The sequence below is a fragment of the Poecilia formosa genome, unplaced genomic scaffold (genome assembly GCF_000485575.1).
Source record: "Poecilia formosa unplaced genomic scaffold, Poecilia_formosa-5.1.2 Scaffold130, whole genome shotgun sequence".
Lineage (NCBI taxonomy): Eukaryota > Metazoa > Chordata > Actinopteri > Cyprinodontiformes > Poeciliidae > Poecilia > Poecilia formosa.
Window position 1 is genome coordinate 650,473 of NW_006800069.1, and position 26,095 is coordinate 676,567.

The 26,095-nt window shown below is 40.0% G+C and overlaps 1 protein-coding gene across 5 annotated transcripts in view; it reads left to right on the plus strand.

Annotated features, from left to right (window-relative positions):
- The window catches only part of LOC103144644 (phosphatidylinositol-binding clathrin assembly protein), a 99,619-nt gene that overhangs the window by 67,058 nt on the left and 6,466 nt on the right, over positions 1 to 26,095 (plus strand). For 2 of the 5 annotated variants that reach the window (XM_016676216.1, XM_016676217.1), the window contains 10 exons: positions 1,966 to 2,051; positions 2,843 to 2,966; positions 8,267 to 8,403; positions 10,028 to 10,128; positions 12,008 to 12,118; positions 19,410 to 19,553; positions 19,799 to 19,826; positions 19,968 to 20,100; positions 22,619 to 22,642; positions 25,583 to 25,639. In XM_016676216.1, coding sequence (XP_016531702.1) covers positions 1,966 to 2,051; positions 2,843 to 2,966; positions 8,267 to 8,403; positions 10,028 to 10,128; positions 12,008 to 12,118; positions 19,410 to 19,553; positions 19,799 to 19,826; positions 19,968 to 20,100; positions 22,619 to 22,642; positions 25,583 to 25,639 — 945 coding nt within the window. The remainder of the gene's footprint in view (positions 1 to 1,965; positions 2,052 to 2,842; positions 2,967 to 8,266; positions 8,404 to 10,027; positions 10,129 to 12,007; positions 12,119 to 19,409; positions 19,554 to 19,798; positions 19,827 to 19,967; positions 20,101 to 22,618; positions 22,643 to 25,582; positions 25,640 to 26,095) is intronic. The other 3 variants (XM_007561721.2, XM_016676218.1, XM_007561723.2) reach the window with 3 other exon arrangements.

The following is a 26,095-nucleotide window of genomic DNA, read 5'->3' on the forward strand; positions in this document are numbered from 1 at the left end:
TCTAATGGCAAGAAAATCAGATTTAAAAGCATATTACTTGTACTTTTAGTGTTGTTCTTTATGGAAATTCGGTTCAGATATTGCAGAAATAAACTGGAAAAATGAAGTCTGTTATTGGATCTAAATTTAGAAATATTACCCATTTTTCTTTCTAAATTACTTTTAGCTAAACTTATTGAAGCTGCACTACATTACCATGTCACTGTTATAACAGTTTGGTATGAGACAGATGATGTGTAAAAAAATAAATAAATAAAAATTGAGCTCTTCTGCCGGTGTTTATAGTGTTAACTAGAAACAACCAATCAGAACCAGAGGGCGGGTCTTAGCGCTGTCAATCACAATCTGATTATCCAGTAGTTGGCATGGCCACCAATGATGGTGGAGAAACGTTTTTTCTGTAACGGTAATTTGTTTCTCTGCCTTTAGCACATTTAGCATCGAGTTCATGAGGCTGAGTGATGGCGTTGAGACCTGCCTCCTGGCTCTGATTGGTTGATTTGTTCAGGAGCGGTGCATTTCCTCACACAGCAGTAGAGAAAGGAGGTGGAGAAGGTCAGTCTTTTCACAGATTATCTGTGTGGTAGCAAACTATCACAATACGGTGACAATTTTAACAAATATGTAGAAAACATATTCTTTTATAAGTTACATACTGCACCTTTAAGAGCCATTGTGGAAGGTCCAAAGAACAACTTGTGGCTCTGGACCCTTGGTGACCATTAAACCAGCTAAAATTAGCTTGTTTTTGTCTATGGAAATCAAAATGGCACCAAGTAAACTTCCTGTTATGCAACAGTTTTTACTCTCGTGTTTCTGCTTCACTATGAATTAAACTGTTGCTTTTAAATAAAAAATATTAAAGTGAATTTCTGTACAAGTACTATAATATTTTCACTTGAAATAAAATTAGTAAAAAAACAAAAAAAAGCTTTTGTTTATTTTTACCTATTCGGACCGGTTGACCTCTTCTAGCTCACGCCGCTGTCTCTTTAACAACCGGGCGCCGTTTTTGGCAGGCTCCCATCACCTCGCCAGCCAGAGACCTCTGAGCACTGTATGCATTTGCGTGCAGGTCCACATCGCTGCCAGCAACATTCTTGTGGACACAGAGGCAGACATGACGTTGTCATATTTGGGCGGTGGGAGAATTTCCCTTGTACATTTTTTTCTTTTTTTTTTCAGCCAAACCATAACCCAGCTCCTTAGCTGCCTTCCTTTCCCAACACAGTGAATTCATTTTTTTCCTCTGATTTTTCTCTTTTTGTCTTTTGTCCGCTAATGAAGCATCTAACAACCACAGGGTAGTTTGCCTGGCAGTGTGAGCTCTCCACCTGAGTCTTATCTACAGCTCCATAGCAACGATTCTCAGTAAACCCGTTCGCCGGCTGATTTTGATTGAGTCGTGTGCAGTGATGGGAGCTGTTTAGATTCCCCTCACTGCATCTGTTGGGGATTTTTTTTTTCTTTCTTGACAGGCAATTAGATAAAGTGAGGGAATGCTAGTTTCCAAGTACAACAGGTGAAAAGAGTGAGCATTTTGAAACTAAATGCAGATCAATCAACAAAAACAGAAGCAAAACAGAGAGGAAGAAAAGGTTTGCTGTAGGTATCGTCGCCTTCTGATGGTGAAGTAAAGGAGAAGGAAAAAAACCCGTACTACCTCCTTTTACTCCCCACCTTTTTCCTCACTCTTTGTTTCTCTACCTCCTCCTTTGTTCTCCTGCTAACAATGTGAGTGTTTGCTGCATGTTGCCATGGCTATTCTTGGAGCCTGATGCACTCCGTTACCTTCCTGAGAGGCCGACTAACTCTGGGTGCTGTGTTTGTGTGAGCACAACTCTGGGAGTGTGTGGGTGGGATTTTCTTCCTTTTTTTGTGCATTTTGAGAAAGAGTGAGGGAGAGACAGCAGTGTTCCCCAGAAGCTGCTGCAGATGGGTGAACTCCTCTGTTTTGTTTCTCAGGCCCCCAGCAGCCTCCTGGAGGCTTTGGAGCAGCACCTTGCCTCTCTGGAGGGCAAGAAGACGAAGGAGTTGAATGCGGACACAAGGTACGCGTTTCAGCCGCAAAGCACCGGAGTAGATTTAAAACTCGAGGAAATTTTGGTTTAGTTTCTAGGCCTGTCGCAATAAATCAATTAATCGTGTGATAAAATGAACTATTGAATATCCATTTCTCTTTTCGTTCTCTTTTTCTACCAAAAACTCAATGACAAAATCTTCAGTCTGGTGCTTTGGTCTCAACTAGCCCTTTTTTTTTTTTTGAAACACAATTTCATTTACGATCTTCATAGTAGATTTTTTTTTGAGTTCCAGTGTTAAATGTTCATTAGTATTTAAAGTTTATTGATCTTTCAGAGTCTTTTCTTGCATTTTTATGCCATTACCATTATATTACTTGAAAATGGTTTCAAACAGCAATATTATCGTTTATCGCAATAACTTTTGGGACGATTTATTGTCCAGCAAAATTTGTTATGACAAGCCTACTAGTCTCTTGGTACACTTGAAACAAACAAAACTGTCTTAGAAGTCACTTTTCAGCACGAAATAGGATCTTGTTTTAAGTCAATAATTTCTCAATATTGATGAAAAAGTTTTTCACTTGTAACATGGGAAAAAAATGTCCACCCATGGAATTAGTACTTTTTCATCAATATTAAGTAACTGTTGACTTAAACGAGCTGAAAAGTTACTTATGAGTTATATCAAGTGTACTAAAACATTTCAGATGGAAACTAGACCAGAAACATTCAGGGAATTTTTATTTTTAATTTTTTTAATGAAACATGGTCAAACTTCCTTGTTTTCTTTTTTGTTTGTTTTTTTTTTTTTTTTCCAGAGCGTCTACCTTGTCGAGTGCTGTCTCGTCTCTGTCCTCCACCGGCATGTCCTTCAGCCGCATGGATGAGAAGGAGAAGCAGCAGGCCTTGGAGGAGGAGCAGGCCCGGCTGCAGGCTCTCAAGGTGAGATTTCAGACCCCGTCACCTCTGAAGGAGGCATTTGGTCTGTGAGATGAAGCAGCCAAGAGGCTCTCAGAAGGAGGTTGAGTACAGACTGATCTGTCCTTTCTCAAGTGACTTCAAGTGGCGTCTTTGCAACTAGTTCATTGAGTTCTGTGCAGCTGCTTCTTAAGACACAAAAGGCTGTGTATAATTTTAATCCAGTTCTTAGCTACGATAGTTTTAAGATGGATTCATTTTGGGCATGCGTATATAAAGTATACATGTTATCTAGAACAGAGACTGAGCTGAACTGTGAACGCATACAGACGTACTAACCGTAAAAGTATTAAACTTCCCAGGAGTGAATATGTATAGGAAAGTAGGCATGTTCTAAAAATTAAGAATGTCCTAATGAAACTTGGATAGCTTCACATTTGAAGTTATTAAATGCCATAGGAGTTCTTATTTGTAGGATTTGTTTTAGACTTTGTGGACAGGATGTAGTTTCCACTCTAAAAAAGGTTTCAGATCCATCCTCGCATCTGCAGATGATTAAAAATGCAGAGTTAAATACAAGCAGTTTTCCACCGGGGTGAAAAATGTATTTTTAGTTGAAATGGATTAAATATGATGTTGAAAATGTTCTGAGCTTCAGAATGAGCTTTATTTATAAAACATGCTTGAACCTTGAGGAAAAATGCTCATAAAACCACGTTTATTTATTCTTGATATGGTTAACTTTTTGCATCCGCAACTTCTACTTCAGTGTTATTCGGCTCACTTTTTAGTTTCATCTGGAGCTTAGATTTATGACCAGACTCCAACTCGAAATTTGGGCCGGGTCGCACCAGAATTATTGGATGAGTTTCTTGACATCTTCTTGGGACATAAGTCCTTTAATCGTATGTTATTCTTCAGGTGATAGAAGGCTGAATTTGTAACTGTCTTTATGTGGCTCTGAAGGTTCAGGTCAGAGTCAAACGCTACACCCAGATTTCAGACCCGATCACTAATATTTAGCTGTAAAAACTGAAGCTATGCGCTGATTCAAGATCATTTCTCTGTAGCTCCAAAGATGATAACTTCAGTTAGCCTTTCTAGCCCCTTTTTTTGAAGGACAACTTTGTTTGCAGAGACGTCATCATTAATTTTATTTGTTGTTTTTTTATTTTGGATGTTTAAAATGTATTCCACCTCCAGTGTTAAATATGCATTAGAATTTAACATGTATTCATCTTTGACAATGTGTTCTTGCGTTATTATGCCATTATCATTGATCATGGTTTCAAAACAACAATATTATCGTTTATTACAATAACTTCCAAGAAAAGTTAATGTCCAGCAAAATTATTGCGACAGGCCTAACCTGAGCTAGCGGGAGCCATGTAGATGTTAAACAGGAAGTTGTCCTAGGATTGAACCTTGTGGTACACCACATGTGACTTCTGCTCGTTCCATTGAGAAGTTACCTACTGACACAAAGAAGTTCCTGTTTGTTACAGAAGATTAAAATCAATTACTGTAATTACTGTGAGTACCCAAACAGCATGCTTTGGTCAGCTTCCGCTAGCAGAATTTGACATGGCGGCCATCTTGTTAAGGAAAATGAGAACAGAGCTGTACGATATCGTTAAACTGCGTAAGAGAAGATGTCGATGCAGAAGTTGGAACAATCAGTACAAACCTGCAAACATTTCCACATCGTGGCTTCAATTGGCACAACACATCACACCAGGTGATACGCCGCGCCAGGAATGCCAGTGGTTCCCCACCGCCCCCCCATCTTTGACATCTCAACTTCAGTTGAAAAATAAAGGCCAAAAGGCTTCAGCGGTAGTGGGGCCACACAATTGAAAAGTCAAGTATAAAATGTGTTGGCATTTTTCACTCCAGCCCTGGGAGTCCTGCCTTGCAGCAAACTGTAATTGACTGAGAGCTCAGTGGGAACTACAATTCAGGCACACATAGCAGCATCTGGTGTGTGTGTGTGCGTGCGTGCGTCTGTGTGTGTGTGTGTGTACACAAGCTTTGTTTCACAAGTAGCTCGCTTACACCTCGTAAGAAAATGTTGCAGTTTGTTTAGTAGCGCTGCCCCTCTGTCTGTGTAAACCCCCTACAAGCCTCTTGTGTGTACGAATCATGTGAGATTATGCACAGTTAGCATTGCCTCACTGTCTTGGTGCGTTTGATTGGATTATATTTCTGTTTACTCTGTGCCCTTGGTTTGTCCCGCTTCTATCGAGATGCAGTGAGTTGTTTTTCTTTTCTTTTCTTTTTTTTGTTTGTTGTTTTTTTTTTTTTTCTAATTTAGAAAGAAGAGGTGAGATTAAGTGAGAACATAGTTCAATAAGAGAGCTGAAGAGAGGTCAGGAGGGGTCATCCAAAACCTTCCAGTCCAGCTGTCTGCACTCTCTGGTGTCCATATGGGTTCAACGCGCACATACAAAAACACTTCCACTCTCAGCTACTGTCCAGCTGGGGCTTCAGACCAAACAATACCAGCAGTTGGCTGCTTTTTTCTTTTTTCTTTTTCCCTTCCCTCACTACTCTGTCGGAATAGAAATGAGGAGAAGGCTGGTACAGCAGGAGATTCTGTTTTATTAATCCGCTCTGGATCCTTTTAAAGGCGGCAGAGGTTGTAAGGTGACTTGGAACATTTCTTCACCTTAAAGTTGTGCACTGAATTAAAACCTCCGTCTGGCCTTGTGTAAATAAGCCACATAAAGGCGCTTTTTTGAGGAGCTGTGTTTTCACTCCGACTGCAGTCATCCATACCAATAACCAGCCTGACTGCTCTACTGGAAATTGCCTCATTCGCTGGGCAAACAGTAAGTTTTTTTTGTTTTTTTTTGTTTTTTTGGGGGGGGGAAGGGAGGGGAATCTCCCACAGTGAATTCCCTGACAGGAAAAAAAACTTTAAAAAAAACTAGTGCATTGATTTCTGCAGGGCAAATTAAAAGGTCTGGTGTGTTAGATACCCCGACAGTGCATGAAATACAGCAAGAAAATGAGAGATTAGGGAAGAGATGATGCAATACAACAAGTTTGACTATTTATTTTAAATATCTTTACAATACTTAAATTGCCAAATTAAATTGTTTCATTGCTTGATGTTAAAATCTAAAGTCCTTGTGAATTATTCAGTCCTTCCAGGATGTTAGAAGGATGCAAAAATTTACTTTTTGCATCATCTTTTTTTAAAAGTTGCCTTTTTTCAGCTTTATTTTTACCATAACAATTTCAACAAGAACGTTGAAATAGTTGCAAATAACCTTCCTCCCAAAAAACAAAAACAAAAGGACAGGATTTTGACAAGGTTAATAGTTAAAGTACAAATAACACTTCCAAGTACTTTCTTGTAATATCACAAATAATGTCTTGAGAAGTTATCAAAGTGAAAAAAAATTATTTCATATTTATTATTCAAGTTAACATGAGTTGCATAAACAGTAGAAGGAAATCCTACAGAACATAAAAACACACCCGCTTTCATCTTGCTCGCTCGCCTTTCAAGAAATGTCATCAAACAGGAAGTTAAATTATAGGACACCGTGTGGATCGGTCAAAATTCAGCCAAGTTGCAGTGATTGGTCAGAAAAATTGTGAATGAGTGAATTTGCATTTGTTGCTCATATTATGTTAAAGACCTTACCCTGCCTTACCTCACCATTCACATTCAACCCATAGGTTAATACTCTAAAACCAGACGCATCACAAATGTAGATTATGGCTTGATAGAAGTGCTGATCTCAGACTAGAAAGTTGCATAACATTTTGATATTTTCCCACTGTTTTCTTCGCCATGTCTTTTTCCTGAGATCAGTCCAGAAGCTTCCAATCGTTTCCCCGGCCGTCTTGCAGACGCCAGCAGCGTTCTGCTGCAGTTTGAGCCTATTGGAAACGACCCCTGCTGTTTTTGTCACGTCATTCTTCACATCTATTGACTTCCATCACTTTGACTCAGCACAACGAGAATAAAGCTTATATTAAAATGCAGAATGTTTAGTTTTTTTGTTGTTCTTGTAGCTGTGGACGGGCTTTGCTGATTTGTGTATATGTCACTAGAGAGAAGCAAACCCTGTTCTCAGCAGCACCTGGGTCTTGACAGAACCGGGTCAGATACAACATGAAAAGAACTAGGAAGGTCCATGTACTCACTGTGAATTATTTTTTTTAAAAAAGGACTAATTAGTTTTAAAATCCCTGTATTCTGAATCCCAACCCCTGATAGCAGCATTTCTAGAAACCTTTGGGACTGCTTCTGGGCTTTTGTAGGAATACTAAAAGCCAAACTTGTACCCAAAGAAAGCTGTCTAGCGTTTTACATTGTGTGTCTGCATTGCAAGGCATCAATGTCTGACAATATCATCTGCCCACTTTGACTCAGATGAGTTGTTACTGTTGGATTACACAGGGTGTCCACGCATTCTATAAAGCCTTAAATTCATTAATATAATGTATGCCTTAAATACGTTAATCTCAGGTCTTAACAGTGACAGGACTGTTTAATCTCGCATGTTCTTGTTTTATGTAGTTTTTTTTTTTTTTTTTTTCATGGGACTTTTCTGTCAGGCTTAAGTTTGAGTCTTGTGCCAAAATCTTTGTTGTGTTCTGTGGCTTCAGGTGGTTCAGGCTACTGGTTACTAGCAGCAAATATGCAATTACTAGCTAGCTGTCCTAGCAAGGGTAAATTTGGCCTTGCTAGCAAGGACGAGGCTATATTAGTTAACTAGCAAGGGTATATTTGCTGCTATTTACCAGATGCTAGCTAGCTGTTTGTCAAGCCCTTCTCTCTTTCTAGACACAAACAGCAAGGATATATTAGCAAGGGCAAATAGAGCCTTGCTAGCTAGCCAAGACAACTTTATTTATAAGCATTTTTTGAAACGGTAAAACTGGCCAAAGCGCTGAACAATAATCATATAAAAATAACAAAATAAATCAAACGATAACATAAAATATGTAAAACACAACTTGATAAATAGAATGACCACTCTCATGCTGAGTCAATAACCAGTGAAAAGTAGCTAGCTAGCCAGTTATCTACCTAGCAATGCTTTTCCTCATCATGCAAGTCCCACAGGGGTCAACCATCCCCAATATTTAGTTTTTTTATCTGAAATTTCAATCAAGTTGTTTTTATTAAGAAGGTCTTAAAGTCTTAAATTTGACTTCTTAGCCTGTTAAAAACTATTTATTTGTCTCTGTACCCATTTTCAAATGAATCCAGAACAGCCTAGTCTCTCCTCAAGCTGTGCTAGGGTCCTCATTTCTCTCATGTTTGACATCTGTCTTTTTTTTTTTGTTTTTTTTCTTTCCAGGACCAGCGGCTGAAGGAGATCAGCATGCAGACTCCACCCTCCGCCTCCCCCAGCAGCCAGTCGGTCGGCAGCGCCAACAACAACAACCACATCTCACACACCCCGGAGTTGTTTGGCTCCGTGCTGAATGCAAACAGGTGCACAAACCTAAGCAGACACGGTCAGAAATCTGCTCACGCCGTTAAGCATCCGTCATGGTAGACGTTGACCCAAATATTTCTAAAGGAATGCGTTCAGGAATTCAACAGATGAGCAGCAGTTTTTCATCCCGGTTTGGGTTGTTTAAGTAGAAAAAAAAAAAAGTCCAGATCAGGAATCTGCTGCCATCTTTTCTGCAGTCTAGATTTGACATAATGAACCACAGAAACGCCTTATAAAAATCAGAAGGAACGTTTTTGTGGACTGTTTTTGTGTTATCCATCTGCAAAGTGTCTGAGTCGCCCGTTCTGGATATTCAGGTGCATCTCTACAAGTTATAATAAAATCAAAGTCCTGTCATTTCAGTAATTATATTAAAATCTGAAATTCATTTAGGTTTATAACACATGGCAATATTTTAACAGTGCAGTATGTAAAATTGACTTTTTTGAGTTTTAAATCATGTTATGTTATTCCTCATTATAAACATACCTGGAGCTGCAGTTGCCAAGATGGTGAACTTCCGCGTTAAAGAGCAGCACTTCGACACAACTTCCCCACTCAGCTCCTTCAGACTAGCCAGCAGCAATTAGCAAACACCTGGTGGAACTGCTCATCTGCTAAACTCATTATATGAGCTCCTTCTCAGTGCAGCACTGGTAAAAATGTTGTTAAAGGGTTAATAGAGGAGCCATGTTGTGATGACTTCCTGAAGGCCAAAAGAGCTGGAGCTTCTTAAAGAGAATTTGAAATATGTCTGTAATAGTCTTTTAAGTTGAATAGCTAATATTGACATGAATCCCTATTCATGTCAGACTTTATAAGTTTATATTCATAATAAGTGAATGAAATTAAAAGTCAAATGAAATTAAGTTTGATGTACCTGTATCTGCCAGACGTTTTCCTTCCACTTAGCTTTCCCTCAGGATGCTTGGAAACAGCACTCTGCAGGCAACTAAGCAATAAACCTTTGTGGCTTGCCTTCATATAAATGAATAGAAGTGTGTCACTCTCTATACATAAAAATAGGATTTTTTTACTTTTTGAACTGAATCACCACATCAAACTAGCTTTTTGTGGTTTGATGTTGTCCTGTAAACTTATAGGGGTCGGGATCTCATTATTTACCAAGAGAAGAAAATGTTCTTCATACGATGTTTAAAAAAAGTCCTGCAAGCCGTCTTCACGGTTCAGTGTTTATCAGCAAAACTCCGAACCCTGAGACGAGATGCATGTCAGTTTTCGTTCTGGAGCCCAGAAATCTTTCCCCAACTTCTTCCCAGGAAATGGATAAAGTATTTGGATTTAATAATCGGAGCAAAATATACACACTGTGAATTTACTGCCGCTAACTGCTTTATTGCTCGGGGGGGGGAAGATTTTATAGCCCTGCAGAGAGCGGGGATTAATCTTGATCTGTGACAAACGAACGTTTTTAGTGGCGACTTTAGCTATTTATGCTCAGTTGATTAAATATTAATACTCTCTCTGTGTCTCCTTTCATTTCTCCACACGTTTTTTTTTTTTTTTTTTTGTGGTTGATATCTTGATTTATTGTTTTTTTTCTGTCCTTTCACTTTCTCACTTCCTCACCTCTCCCTCCCCCTCCGGTTTGCTCCTCAGCGTCCCCAACCTGAACAGCGACCTGTTTGATCTTCAGCCGGCCTTCATCCCCGCCGTGCAGAGCACTCCTTCCATCTCCAACGCCAACAGTGCCTGGGGAGGTAAGCTTTCATCTCCCTCCTGTATTTATCGACACCCCAAGACAAAAAAGATTCGACCGTTTCCTTTAAAATAAGCGCGCTTGGCTTTGTAATAATGACTCCTGCGATTGCGGTTCCACACTTCAAAATGGCGCAAGGAACCAATCGTGGGTTTTCGTGTCGTTCTCCACTGAAACCCGGGCGTGTATTAGCTGTGACCCGCGTGTTTCTGAGCTGACATTTTCAGCTCGCTATCAGCCATCTTGAATCAAAGTGTAGCACAGTGATGCATCTGGAAGCTCTGGCGGTGTGGAGTATTAAAGGCTTTGTGTCGCAGGATTACCGCCGGAGCCGTTTGGTAAATTCGCTCGGCCAGATTTCAAAGCCGGAGTTGCTTGTGAGCGACAGCGGCGGTTGTCGTCGTCGTCATCGGTGGGTCTGACTTCACAGCTTCTGTTCCAGTCCACTGTTGTTTTTCTCTACGACGACACAACAGAGAGCACTGTTTAATCAAACTGCTGCTCAGGGGATCAGTTCCTGTAAATACACTGATTTGTTAAAACGTGCAGGAGCTGCATTGTTATATTGCTGGGCCGTCAGCTGTTTTGTCATCCAACTTTAAGGAAGGGCACATTATCTCCTCTAAACATTTTATTGATGGTTTATTGATCTCAGGGTTCCTATACCGTCTGGGATTTGATTAGAGATGTTTCCTTCCCTAAAGACACATGGAATAAGTCAATAAGAGGAGAAAATATCAGCATTTCCTTTCACTGATCAATATTTATGCCATCCGTCTACTATTGCATCCATCCATCAATCTCTTTTTTCCATTCACCCACCTATTTTTTATTCATTTATATGTTCATCCTTTCGTCTCTGATATTTTATGCATCCACAGGCCTGTTGCAATAATCAATAAGTCAGTTAATCGCATGACTAATTAAAACGAGCTCAATCGTTTTAATTTGGGTCATTTATCGTTTTTCTCTTTCTACCAAAAACTGATTAATAAAAGTTTTCAGTCTGGTGCCTTTGGTCTCAAATATTCATTTGTTTTTTAAAGGATAATTTTGTTTACAGACTTAATGATCCGTTTTATTTCTTGTTTCTGTTGTTTTTGTTCATTTATTTTGAATATTTAAAATGTCTTTCAGTTCTTTTTGTTAAAAGTTTACTGATTTTTGAGAATGTGCGTTGTTATTATTATTATTATTATTATTATTATTATGCCATTCCCATTATATTACTTGAAAATTGCCTCAAAAGAACAATATTATCACTTATCGCAGTAATTTCTGGGACAATTTATCGTCCAGCAAAATTCATTCACAGCTATCATCCATCCATCATTTCATCCATCCATTATTTTCATAATCATAAATTCAGAATTCATAATAAGTTTAAAGAATCCTGTGACTGAACCCGGTTTGTTGGTGCGACGACATTAAAATAAGAGTTTTTACACATACGCAAAAGAAAATGTCAGACAGTGCTGTTCAATAAAAGTTTTATTCTTTCCCTGGGAGATTCACAAGTATCTCCTTTGTTGTTGTGCGGCGTTCTGTTCAGATAATGACATTTCTCCCGACAGTGAACACGCACTCAGGTGCATCACTACGTTTCCTCATGAACAAGCTTTGCTTTGAAACCTTCAGCAGCCTGCACAGAATCCTAAATTACAAAGCCACGACGGCGGAAGAACGGCGACCAGGTTCCTAAATCTAACGGGATTAGATTAGCAGGAGGTTTGGGAATCCTCCACACAGCGAAGCCACAACTGTGTTTCCCTGCAAAACCCTTCCTGGTTGCGTCTCCCGCAGCGTCCTTCAGTGAAGGTTTGTGGGATGAAGCTCGTCCAGATCAGCCTCACTCAGTCGTATTTAACTGCATTCCTCAGGACTGGAGAGCCAGCCGCTGCAGCAGACCACCCCGGCCATGACTGTAGATTTTGATGCCGTGTTCGGGAATAAGTCCACACCCAGTAACAACGGCCCACAACCTGCAGCCGGTAAACAGCCCCTCGCTCTGTCCGACTGTCCGGACAGGGAAGTGACTAAAACCCCTTGGCTTTGATGGCGGCGCGCTCTGGACTAACCCTCTGATTAGTTTCAGCAATCTGTGTCTGTTCTGCTCTGGGGATTGGCTTTAGTTTTTTTTTTTTTTTTTTTTTTTGTTTTTTTGCTTTCTAACTCTGCTTTATGTTGTGGTATTTTATTTTTTTGGTTTGTTTTCTAATGATGACCTCTGCCACAGAGACGGAAACCACAAGGTCTTGGTATCGGCAAACTTCAAATTCAGCAGAATTTCTCTTACATTTCCTCCTTCTGGCTTACTTTATTTTATGCTCTCATAACCAATCTTTCTTTGAGCTCTAAAACTGGGACATCCTGCATTATTTTTTCAACTGTTAGACCTTCAGATTAGATCATTTTGTAACCATTGTGCAACTTTGTTTAACCATTTTCCCAATTCACAGGTGAGGATCTGCTTTTGTTGTGCTTTTGAAACTTCTTTCAATTTTATCACGTCACATACACCAACTGCAACTTCAGTTTGCGTGGATGTTGTGTAACCTGCCACCACAAAGCAGACCATAACTGCTTATGCATAATAAATCCGCCAGAAGATTTATTACGAACATCAGGGAAGGGAAGCTAATACTGTACATCAACCTGAACCAACCGTTTCCATAGTCGTGTTGTAGACGATCTAGTCAAACTCCAGACCTAGATCTAGTTGAGCCTTAAACATTGCCTTTCCGGGACACGTCCCACTAATTTGGCAAACATTTTGGTCTTTGTGTGAAAATCTGGCAGAGAAATAACCTAAAACACTTTGAGGTGAAACTGTATTTTGTTGGACAACTTTGCAGGGTGTCTGCACATCCAAAAGAAAAATGTCTTTAAAAGATGTAAGGTGACCTTAAGTAAGTTAACAAAAGGTCTTATATTCTGTCCTGGCATTCATATCCTATGTGATTTATTTTTTTTAAGGGACTTTACTGTCAGTGAAGAGTTTGAGTCGTGTTACCGGCTAATAAACCATAGCTAACTAGTTAGCTAGCTAAGTTTATTGTGTCTATCAGCGTTCGTCTTTCCTGTTGGCTCACTTCTACTGCCAACCCGTACCAGGATAGGTTGCATAAGGCAGCCTGGGGTTAAGGCTGTAGAGAGAATCGTAAAAGTCTTAAATCTGAGTTGGTGAAACCATAACTTTGGAACCAAACCATGTATCTTTGTCCTTTCACAATAAAATTACAAACTGCCTTGTGTTGCTCCGCCGCTTGAAATCCTGATAAAATACATTGAGTTTTGTGGTTATAACTTGACAAAACATACAAAAAAACAAACAAAAGCTCGAGAAACACATTTGCAAGGCAGTGTAAGTGAAGTTTCTCTCTTGCTGCCATTTTAGAGATGAACTCATTTCCTGTCTTCTTGTTGTTGGACAGTTTTCACAAAAGCAGCACCCCGTCAGTCGCCGCCCCATGTGGACATTTCTACATAATTCATGAAATTTCTCAACTAATGAAAAAAAAAAAAACAGATCTATTTTTATGAAACAGAAATGTTGGAGGGGAATCTAGGATAAAATCTTTAAAAATAAAAGCATCTTCTATGCCATGTTTTGATTTTTCCGCCTCCTCTGACCTTGTGTAACCCCTTCGGACCCAACAGTCGGAGGCTTTTCTGTCCAGACTAGTTCTGTGTTTGGAGATTCTTTTCTACTCATAAAGCTTCTATTGCAACGACCCATAAACCATCTGGGCAAACCGACCACATCTCCCAAAAATCACTCCGTCTCCAGCTGCTCCACATCTGCACTGATGTTTGCGCGCACACACACACACACACACACACACACACACACACACACACACACACACACACAGACGTGTCTGTGTTTGTAAATGTGTCCATTCACACGTCCTCCATCATTTCCCTCTCCTCCGTCTGCCTGCTTCTTCTCGTCTGTTGTGTTTTGTTGTCATTCACACCGTTCCCACCTTCCTCCTCCTCTTCCTCATGCCGCTGCCTCCTCTCGTTTTGTCTTCGCTTCGCCGTCTCCTCATCACACATCACAAGGCAAGAATCACCCAGGCAACTCGGGTCCATCTGCTTCCCCTCCGACTCCTCGCTTTTAAAATAAAGAAATCCCTGTTCTTTCTTTTCTCCCCCTCCTCCTTCGCGCGTTTTGCTGCAGCTTCTTTTCTTTTTAATATTCCCTAGTTAACTGCTGCAATTTTTTTGTTTTTGTTTTTTTGTTCTTTCTGATTGGTTAATAAATGAGGCGCCAGCTTTTCTATTCAAATTTGTAGATTTCATTAATTTTAATGGAAAACATTCTGCCTTTTCTTGTTTCTCATCTCATCCAAATAATTGTTTCTTCTGTATTCATCAGCAGTGTCTTTTTAGGTTTTAACTCTTCTTCTTTTTTTAATGTGGAACTAAAACCCACCAAAGCTGAAGGAAGTCATCAGAGAACTAATCTTGGAGTTTGTTTCTAAAAGTACTTTTGCACTTGACTTGCTTTTGTGTGAAGTAATCATGGCGATCTAGACAGAGGAGAGCTAATAATGTTTGTCACGCACAATTGAATTTCCTCACTCAGATGAATAGGAAAGGAAGAAATGCACCACTTTTGTATTAAATAAACTCCCTGTTGCTACTTCTATTTACAAAACAAAAAAATCATGATTAGGGCTACCTTGGATGCTTTGCTACAATATCTAAAATACAGTTTAAGTTTGCCTACATTTGAGTAAACGTAAGTAAATATTTTTTCATACAGTTATGGAGAATTACAATTTTTTCCAAGAATAAATGTGTGAAAGTGTCGCAGCGCGTCACTTCTTTCATCAACATTCTGCACACAAACCTCCAATTAGGATAATTTGGGATAAAGTTTTATGCTCATTTATTAAAAATAAAAATAATTTTAAAAAATCACATTAACATAAGTATCCCCAGCTTTTTTCAGCCTGATTCCACTGATTGTCCTGAAAATGCTTCAACATCTTAAATGGAGTCAGCTTGTGGTAAATGCAGTTGATTGGACTTGATTTGAAACACCTGTCTATATAATGTCCCACATTTTGAGGAAAGATATTAATTTAACACAATTTGGATTAAAAAAAATTGGAACAAAACAAAATGTGGAAAGAAGTGAAACGCTGCGATTTTTTTGTGAATACACTGAATTACCCAGAACCATCTACTTAGTTCTGCAGTAGATGGAAACAAACGATAAAGAACCAGGAGATCCTCTGCATGGCCTTTCAGAAATATTCATACTCTGTACATCTGATTTTATTACCTTACAGTTACAAACTTTACTGCATTTTGTTGGGATTTTGACAATTAGATCAACACAACACACTGCATAACAGTAAGGTAGAAGTAAAAATACAAACACATGGGTTTGAAGCCGTTTACCAGATTTATTTAAACTGCTGGGCTTAAAGTAAAGGACATCATGGATCAGAGGAGCCACCACGCTGACTGTGGAGGAGCTGCAGAGATCCACTACTCCAGAAGTCTGGAGAAAACTATTTTCTTTTAAGAAGCCATTTTGGCTCTTTATTGAGAATGAATGAAGAAAAAGCCTAACCTTTTCGCTCTCCGTATAGAACGATATTTGGAAATTTTTATCAAATTGCAAAACATTCACTGTAACTTGGACTACTTTCCAAGAGACTGTGAATGTTTAGACTTTAGATAAGTCCGATAAGATCTGTTTGTAACCACACAGAGAGGATGGTGCCACACAGGAAACAGAAAAAGATCATTTTGAACCACTGTGAAAGATTTTTGCCTCTTGCCTCGAGAAAGCAGCTCTAACCAAAGAGACTGGAGAGTCGCAGTCAGTAAATTATGGGGAGTGAATGTCATTTCTGAGTAGATTTCACTGCAAATTAATTTAAATGAAGATTTTAAATGTTTCAGCTCTGTTTTCACTCCAGCAGGTGGCCACGATATCTACCAATTACATCTTCAGCAGTAGATACCGCTCAGTGCTCATTGTCTGTGCTGAGTTTTAGACGATGTCGCCTCATTAAATTTCGGTTTACATCTGTGAGCACCAAGTGCTTCTCAGACGAACTATTGGAGCAGATTTGCTTCCTTCCTCTCCTTTGATCTTTAACCCATATTGACACCCAATCTGACTCCAAAGCATCTAAGCCAACACCGATGACGTTCATCCTCCCAGTTCAATACGGCGCTTCTCTTCCCCTTCCGTCCAGCTTACCTTCGTCTGCATGTGTGATCAACTAAATTTTCCTCCCGTCTCAGTAGAAAGGCTCTGTAATTCAGAAAACTTCACTGACACGCAGTTGAAGGAACATCAAGAAGTGGGGGGAGAACAGCCACATTCTTAGTGTTTTATTACAGTGTCGACAATGGGATGGAAATTAAATTAAGGAGGAAAAAGGTTGATTTAATTTCTTGTCTGACTTGCCCTCCGCCCCTCCTCGTGTTGTTCCTCACTTTTTCTTTTTTTTATTGTTTTTGCTTCATCTCTGAGTTTCATCTTGCCGTTTTTAATTTTTCTTCCTACTCTACGCTGCCCCACCTCCCTTGTTTTCTCATCTTGCTAAGCCAGCAGTGAAAGTGTTTTTCGAATCTCTTGTGTCAGCATCGCTGTCAGGCCTACACACCGCTTCCTAACTAAATATTATTCCTCCCTCTTTTTTTCCCCCCCATCATCAGTTGCCTGTCTGTGATTTCCTCCCCTTTGAGAAGACACTGTCCATTTATAAGCAGTAAATATTAGTTTTCTGCTTTGTTCAACTCCCCTGGTATTAAAAAAAAACAACACTTTTTGTATTTGGAATTAAACCAGTGGTGCAAACTTTTGTATACACACTTTTTTTTAATTTGTTTTTACCTGTCGCAAACACCTTTTTTTGCATCCAATACACACACATGCACACTAGCAGTCGCACCTCCAGGTTTTTCTACCAGCAAATAGTAACAACCATTAGCTGAATGAGTGCTGACATGGGAGTTGTTACTGCTGGCTCCTAAACTCACATGCACACCAGTACAGGCAATGGACACTGGGGGGAAGAAAAAAAACAGCAAACAAACTTTTTCACATGCTTTCAACCAGGTACATTTATATTCAATCAAGACTAATCACTGTTCAGAGTCGTAGAGTGAATATGACAGCTAGGATCATGTAAATCGGTAACCTGGATGAATGCAATCTACCAAGACAGGGATTAGAGGCCGCTACATGACAGGAATAGTGAAATGTAGAAATGTTCATTCTCATTTCTGCTCACAAGATTTAGAGCAAGAGACAACTTAGTAGAATTCTCTGAGTAATTCAATTCAAGAATATTTTATTAATCCCAGAGGAAAATTAAATGTCACTCACACTTTTCCTCAGACTTCTTGTAGACGGCTGTACTGTTGCGTCTCCAGTTTGGTCTCCACCACTGCTTCTCCTCCTTCTTCCATGACAGAAATGGTGTTCGCTTTGTAATGTTTTCCTTAAAACTGCTCTACATTGGATTGGTTCACTCAGTAGCTTGAACACATTGGGTATTATTAGCTTATAGAGCCAAAATCCCCCGAGTAAGAATGGCTGACGTATTTGCTCGCACACAACGAGAATAACATAGGGTTAGCTTAAAGATATTGGTAAATATTAGCTTACATAGCTAAATAGTAATAGGCAGGATATACAAATGATGTTTGTTGGACTAACTTGGTAGCTTGAATGCATTGAATAATATTAGCTAATATGGTCAAAATCCTGTGAGTCAGTTTGTCTAACACATTAGCTAGCTCACAGCCAGAATAACATAGGGCTAGCTAAGATATTGATTTAAAAGTGCTGTAAATTTTTTCGCTAACATTGCTATAATAGGGAATTAGCATATCGCACCGAATTACAGATATTTGTTGGTAGAATAAAGTCAGAACATACTAATGTCAACTGAACATATCTTTAAATTAATCTGCTTTCATTGTCATATCTAGAATAGTAATAAGTCCAGGAAGCTCTAACTTTACACAACTACGTAGGTCACAGAGTTCATCGCATTCAGTTTGCTTTTTCTCTAATATTCAGAAATACAATGAGTTTCAGTGTGAACATACAAGCTAACATGCTGAATTCACATAAGCTAGTTTAGCCAAAATATCAGCTTGAACATATTGGTTAATAACTCAGGACTAATCTACTTTTACAGTTAAAAGTGATTTAGGACTTAATACTATCAGTTCTTTCAGTCAAAACTATTCCATGTTATACTTTTAGGATAATATATTCAGTTTTAGCTAGGTGCAAAGCTCCACTGACATTTTAAGTTGTGCAAATGACTTCTAGAACTGAGATGAGCAGAGATGCCCCAAATGTTAACAATCCAGAATAATTGTGCTTTAGTTTAGATATAATTTGCTTATAGTAAATTAAATGTAGAATATGGGTATTTAAAAAAAACCAATTGTAAAACAAGTTTTTAAGAAGATTGTGACTCGAGGAACTTTGTCCTTCTGGTGCTGACATTTTAGCAACACTAAATTGACTCACCGCCTCTCTATGCAAATCATGCAGCTACCACACACTGCATACATTGTAAAATATGTCCTGATAAATTATTTTGAGAAATTTGTGTGCATCATGATTGTTTCCTCTAGATAATAGGGACATGTTTAGAATGTTCTTTTGAATTTCTGGGAAGAAAATTATCTGCAGTACACATCTTTTAAAACTAGATCAGCTTCCCATAGAATCATATTTAGCGCCATTGTTCTGCACAATGAGGCGGGACGTGTGACCTCTTACAATAAAGAAGCACAGGATCGTTCAGAGATTAGAAATGTTACTTGTAACTTAAAATATTTCTGGCTATTGAGTTGCTCGGCTTTCTGATGTCGTTTATCAGGCTGCTTAGCCTCTGGAGTGCACTTAAAAGCAGCTCAGAACGATGTCCTTTATGCTTTGGATGCTTGAATAAACAACTTACTGCCTGATATTTTTCACAAACCCAAAGTTTGACAGTCCTTCAGGGCTTTATTTCACTTTCTAAGCTGTAACTGAGCTGCTGCTGTTCTGCAAACAGAGAAGCCCATTTCCTCACAGAAAATAAAAATTACAAACATCTCTGCTCTTGCTTTTCTCTCTTTTCATCCGTCTCTGTGTATCTTGTGAAGCTTCCACGCATTTTTCATCTCTTTACAAGGTTGTTTGAAGCCTTTCAGATGTAAAAAGCACCTTTTTTTTCCTGTTTCCCCCCCGCTGCAGCCCCAGCTCATCTACATGAACAAAATTGATTTCTTGTGCAGGTTTCGATGCTCTCGGAGACCTGTTAAAGCCCACAGTCACCGTGCACACCGCACAACCTCCTCCTCCTCCTCAAATGGCCATCCATCCTGGAGGAAAGCTGCTAGCCAATGACCTCGACTCCTCTCTGGCCAACCTTGTGGGCAGTGAGTGCTGACACACACAAACTTGTTAACAAAGAGAGAAAACGAGTTGCAATAGCCGCGCAGCAGATGGAACAGTTACATAACTTTACCAATGCAACACCGGGCCTTGAATAATTACCGGGCGCTGGCTGTACTGCGGTTGAACACAAGTCCAGAAGATTTTTATTTATTTTTCTGAAAACTTGTGTGCGTTCTCCAGAAAATGCTCCATTTCACTTTGTTCTCTGTTTCTTCTCCCCACTCAGATCTGCAGTTTGGATCTGGAGCCAAGAAGTAAGTTTCTAGACTTGTTTTTGAAAGATTAATGCAGTTCCCTACTACTTTTGCTTTCTCACGTGTTTGTACTCTGGCAAAAGAAGTGCTCAAAATAGTATTAAGCAGACTTATTGAGTTGTTCTGCTTGTTCTTCAACAGGCCAGAGATGCAGTGGAACCAGCCTGGTGAGAAGAAGCTAACCGGTGGCCAAAACTGGCAAAATAAGACCATGTCGACCACACAGTGGGGCCCCGCGCCCATGGCTCCACAGCCCATGCCTGTGCCACATGTGGTGAGGAACCGTAGCGCCTGTGACACTGTGGACCGTTTATCTAAGAGAGCTGAAGAGGTGTTTGCAAGTTCTTGAAGGCTGCAGTAACCCTGCTCACGATTATTAAGTTTGCGCAATCTTTAAAAGTCTTAATGCATCTATAATTAAGGCCTTAAAATGTCTTAAATTTGCCAATAAAATGGAAGTTATCCTTAAATACATTAATCACAAGTCTTAAATTTTGTTGTGGCGGGATTATTTAATCTCTTATATTCCATACAGTTGGGTTTTCTTTCTTCGAGGATTTTTCTGTTGGGTATAAGTTTGAGTTGCCGCCAAACATGCCACTAACTAGCTGCTAATATGCCCCAGCTAACTTGCTAGCTTTTTTGCATCTGTAATGGGTAAGTGCAGATTTATCGTCAGGTGGCTGGATGATGTTAATCTCTGCCACTGGCTCACTTCTTTTGCCAACCCATGTGGTGCTACGAGTATGTAGTTTAGATTTACTGGCCCAAATCTGACCTGAAAGTTGGGCCATAAATAAATCAAATTTATTACCTACTTATATTTATTACCATGTATGAATTTTATAAATATTGTTGTCTGAGCCATCACTTTTTGTGTCTATTTGTACTACTGATGTGCCTTGAAATTGCACTTTGGGGACAAATAGTTGTTTGAATTTGAATACAGCCCAGAGAAAACCCAACGTGAATGCAAAATATGAAGTTATTACTCATTAAACTACTTATTATAGCTTAAATAGAGGAAATATGTTAAGGTAATAAAGAAAGTAAGTAGGGCACAATCTGCGCTCTGCATGCACAGATTATCTCAGTGCGGTGTTTAGCTGTGCTCCTGTCAGTCACGCATCCCAGAAGATTTGCGCCTGACTCACCAAGACGTTACAACAAGCGACAAGATGGAGCTGGAAGACATTAAACAGCTAAAAATGGCAGAAGTTACACTGCTTACTCAGGTTATAGTTTAAAAACAAAACCAGTAAAATTATAAATAAAATAAAATGCTGGTTTTGCTTCAGGCCTATAATTAAAATTAATCAGTCAGGTTGGATCGGGCTCAGGCCTGATTGAGTTGAATTCTTCTGGCCCAATCTAAACTGTATGTGTTCTGTGCAAAAAGGTTTGGCACTTCGGGTGCTAAGGCTGCAGAGAGCCGTATGCAGTGTGAGAAGCACAAAGCTGCTGCCAAGAGTCACAAACAAACCCCAGAAATGTCTCAGTTTTGATGTGGTGGGGCCAGAGCTCCCCAGAAACAGTCAGCGCTGCCACTAGCGCTGATCTAGCAGCAGCATTTGGTGTGAACCACACTCTGAAGTGGAAGGTTTAGTGGATTTTAAACACAGAGATCGAGCGCTAGTCTTAAATTTCAGTCGTAATGAACTTAAGAAGTCTTAAATTTGAGTTGGTGAAACACGAGGAACACCAGCAGCGCTAAAGTTCACAAATTTCCATTTTGTATTTTTGTCTTTATTGGTCTTTGACTCGCCTCTAGACAACATTTTTTTCTGTTTTACACGATGTGAGAAACGGTGTTTCTGGGCCTGCAGCCAGCTGCTGGTTAGCTTTGCTCTCTGAGGTTTGACAGAAGGGGGAAAAAAACGGCTTGTGACTCTAACAGTCTAATTTAGCTCTAATCTTCCAAAGCGTTGCAGATGTTTCTCTTCCAGAATTTGCTTAATTTGAACTTAAAGAAACCGGGTTAAACGCACGGTGCTTTCAGGAACTTGCAGACATCTTACCGGGATGCTCAGCGGGTCAGAAACTGTTGCAGTGAATGCTGGTTTTTCTCTCAGTGCATGTCAGAGTGCTGGTGTGTGTGTGCATGTGTGTGTGTTTGCACATTATCTCAGTGCGGTGTTTAGCTGTGTGTGCATGATGTGTGCTGATCTTAGCAGCTCCTGATTGTCCTCCTGATCTCTGCTCTGCAGTTTCTGGCTGACGAAGACAAAACTGTCACTAACCCCTGTCTTCTTCTTCTTCTTCTTCTTCTTCTTCTTCTTCTTCTTCTTCTCTCTGTTTCGCTCTCCTCCTCTCCTGTTGATCGTCTCCTTTTCTCCTTCCTGACTCCCTGTCCTCCCTCACCTCGCTGTCAACTCGTCCAATATCTCCTTCCTGGCATTTTGCACCGTCATCCGCTCGTCTTCCTTCCCGTGTTTGCTTGCCGTCCTGCTCCGCGGTGACTCCCGTTTGGTGATGTCGTCCGCTTGTCCTGTTTTCGCCACACTGCCTTTGTCGTTCGTCCATCGTCATGGTGACCCCGGGTTTTCTTTGCTTCCTTTGCGAACTCTGTGATCCTTTTTTTTTTTTTTCCCATTTTCGATTTGCTGTTCTCACCACCTTTTTGACAAATTTTGCTTACTTGTCCGATTCTTCATGGTCCTTTTGTTTCACTAAACATTTTCTCCTTCCTGTTTGATTTCGCTCATTCTCCTGCCCTCCTCCCTCTTGTCCCTCTCCCTCTCTCTGCCTCCTCTCTGTCCCTTGTCCCTTTTCCCTGTTGCGTCCTGATGCAGAATGGAATGTTCTATACTAGTTATGTAAGTACTTATCTCTGTTTAGTAAGACAAGTCCCAACGAGCCTCTCAGAAATGTCTGCTTATCCTCCTCATCTTTCCCCTCCTTTACCTCCCTGTTGCTCTCGTTTTCCCCGGAGACACTTGTTGGAGAATTTTGACTCTTGCTTTCTGCTCAGTTTCTACAAATAACTTCCCCGTGTCTGAGCTGCACAAGCCGACAGTGTGTGCTCTAATTTTCTAAGCACTAATCGAGCTTTTCAGCTCTGCTGTTTTAGCCTCTCTAATCAGACTTTCTTATGAGTTTCTTTTGTACTTTGCCTGCTATTTTGTTAATTAAAAAAAAAAATATGTACAGCCTTATGTACAAGAAATGTAGAGAGAGATCAGATTAGGTCATTTCTGAAGCGTTTGGTTTAGATTCATTAGATTTCATTGAGGAGAATCAGAAAAAAAGAAAACCTGTTGCACTGCTTTTGGTTTATACTTCTAAGGAAAAACTATAAAGAGATGAGGCACGACTCAGTGCATCTCCATCCTGCTGCACTTTTAACGAGAAAAGGCCAAATCAAATGCTGACGAAGGACCAAATCAGCCTTTAACCGACACAGACGGTTCAAAACAACTTCCATAAACACTCGTCGTCGCTTGCAGAAGGCTTGAGGAAAACATCACAGGTAGCAGAGCAGCAATTAAAGCGGCTGATGAAATGCTTGCAGCAGAGACTCTGGCCAGAAAGTTGCAACAGTCTCAGCTGGAGACGCGTCTCGCATTTTAAGTTGGGGAGCCTGGAAAGCGTCTCGCTCATTTAACCGTCCCACTTAGCCTTGCAGGAGGCTAAGTGGGCTGAAAGTCTGGCTGCGGAGAATCAAAGGGAAGAAGGGGGGGGTAGCTGCGCACCTCGAAACCTGGCATAAAGGAGGCAGAAACGGGCAGGTGAAAAATAAAAATGAGTCACCGAACGAGAATACGGAGACAGATGAGGGCGAAGCGGCGAAGGCCGACAGCTGTGCGCCAAGACAGATGGACGCCAAGAGTGAGGGAGAGTCTGAAGCTGTGCATAAACGAATTCTCGTTTTGTTTCCCCCCCACTCAGGCGTTTCTGTCATGTTTTGATTTGGGGAAAACAAAAAAAAAAATCAGATAAACGAGACGGGGCGGTACGACTGAGAGACGAACGCTTTGTGAATTAATGAGAGATTAAACTGCAGGTGACGGGAAAGTCGACTTAATCTGTTTTAAATACTCCAACTTCTGAACTAGCGGTGAGTTACTGAGCGGGCGATAAATGTATATTTGATGAAACAGAGTCGGAATTGGGTCTTTTTTTTTTTGTTTTGTACATCTGAGACAGATTGATCAGGGGGGTTGAGCAACAACTGGCTCTCCAGGGTCACAACTACAAGTATATACCGATCAATCGGATTGATTGCCTCCTAAGATGGGTTCACAGCTTCACCTCGCCTGGTCTGAAACCTTTTTATTCCTTTAGATCTCTGGGAAGAGAATCACTCCTTCTGCTTATCCTTCCTCTAAAAGTCAATTGAAAGCTCTGATAGTAGATAAGTCTATCGAGAACCTGTCCAAAACCCTGCAGAACGACAGTAATGCTTTTCATCTGTTCTTGTTCTGCTCCTGCCATTAAGGCGGCGCAGCCTTGAGTTTGAAGTCTGTGCTTTGCGGGATCATTCCTTAAAACGAGCTGAAGCTGATGAGCACATAGTTATGCAGACGTGGTCTAATGTGATGTAAAAATGTTAAGTCTTTTATTGTATAAGCATACATTAAAAAACAAAACCTCTAATTTGAATAAATTTATTCAGCAAAGGGGAAAAATCTCTTAGGAAGATTTGGTTTTGAAAAATCCCAGGCACATCCTGAAAAAGTCTTAGATGTGTGTTACCCAAATTTAGACCTTAAAATGTCTGAAATGCACTTTTAAAAGTAAGTTGCTCTTCAATATGTTGATCACAAGTCTGAAATGTTCTCTTGACATGACTTTATAAATTATATATTCTATTTATTTTTCTCGCTGAACTTTTCTGTCAGGCAGAAGTTTGAGTCACACTCAGACATCTACAAAAAAGTTAAATACATTTATTTTGCCTAGTGTTGAAGACACAGGTAACTAACTGCTCCACATATTTCCTGTTGCCCCTGATATTACCGCAGTAACACAAAGCAGGATTGTAATTCAATAAAACGGTGCTGGCCGCAACGCACTGCAAATTATTTAGCCGCTTTTTATGGACAGATCCGCCATCTTAAGTAACTTCCACTTAGTTTAAAACATTGACTAAGGAGCTGATGCAAAAACAGCAATTAAAGGATAATGCTGGTGCAGTTTTATTTTTCCCCCATAAAAGCCTAAACTTTACCGTGGCGACGCTTTAATTACTGTAATCCATCATTTTATGTCGAGAAATAATGCAAAACATGACTTTCCGGAGCAGCTAATTACTTTGTACAATGGAAATATTGCACTGTTCTCATTCCTAGACTATATTTTTTCTAAAAAAAAAAATGAAAAGAAACATACTACTAATTTCTCAATCACAAATCAGCAGTTTTGATGCAGAAAGCCGTTGCTTCCAAAGCAGCAGCCATGGTGTCGAACAACAGGAAGCCCGCTCAGGTGCGGCGGATTGGATTTGCCCTGAACATGGCAGAAAGCAGAGCGCGGCCTCATTGTGCCTCTCCTTTTGAAGTGGTGGGAATGATTGCTCACAGTGGGCATCCGCTAAGTACTTTAGCTTCTCGCTGTGCCGCTGAATGTACACATACTCGAGCTTTAAATGATTTGTCCTTTCACAAGCTGGACACTTAAGGGTTCTCAAGCCGAGTCAGGTTTTTGTGTTCTTTGTACGTTTTTTTTTTTTCTTTCTTTCTTTCTCCAGACAATTGAGATGAAGCAGGTTGGTTATTTTCTGAGATCAACTGTTTGTTTTTGTTTTTTTGTTCCAGGCTCCAGCGCCAATGGCTTTCCCCATGACCACACCACAAGTGCCTGTGTATGGAATGGTGAGTGTTGCACAGAAAGAGTGACTTTCCTTTCATATTTGGTTACGTTACTTTACCAGGATATCTGCAGGTCTCAGCAAGTCAAATTTAAGGCTTTATAAGACCTTTTTTAATGCAAATTTGAATGAAATTTAACACCAAGCTAAAAAACTACAGATATATAGGATGATGGGGAGGATCCAGTTGGCAACATGAAGTGAGCCAGTGCCAAAAATTAATGTCATCCAACCAACCGGTGATACATTAGCATCTAATTCTTAGAAGATGCAAAAAAAATAAATAAAATAAAAAGGCTAGCTAGCAAGAATATATTGGCAGCTAGTTACTGGTAGCCTGGAGTCACAGACTGCAGTGAAGATAGATGTTTGTGCAAACGTTTGCCTGACAGAAATTGCATGAAAGATTAATTAGTGCTGCCACAACAAAATTTAAGACTTATGACTACCCCATTTAAGG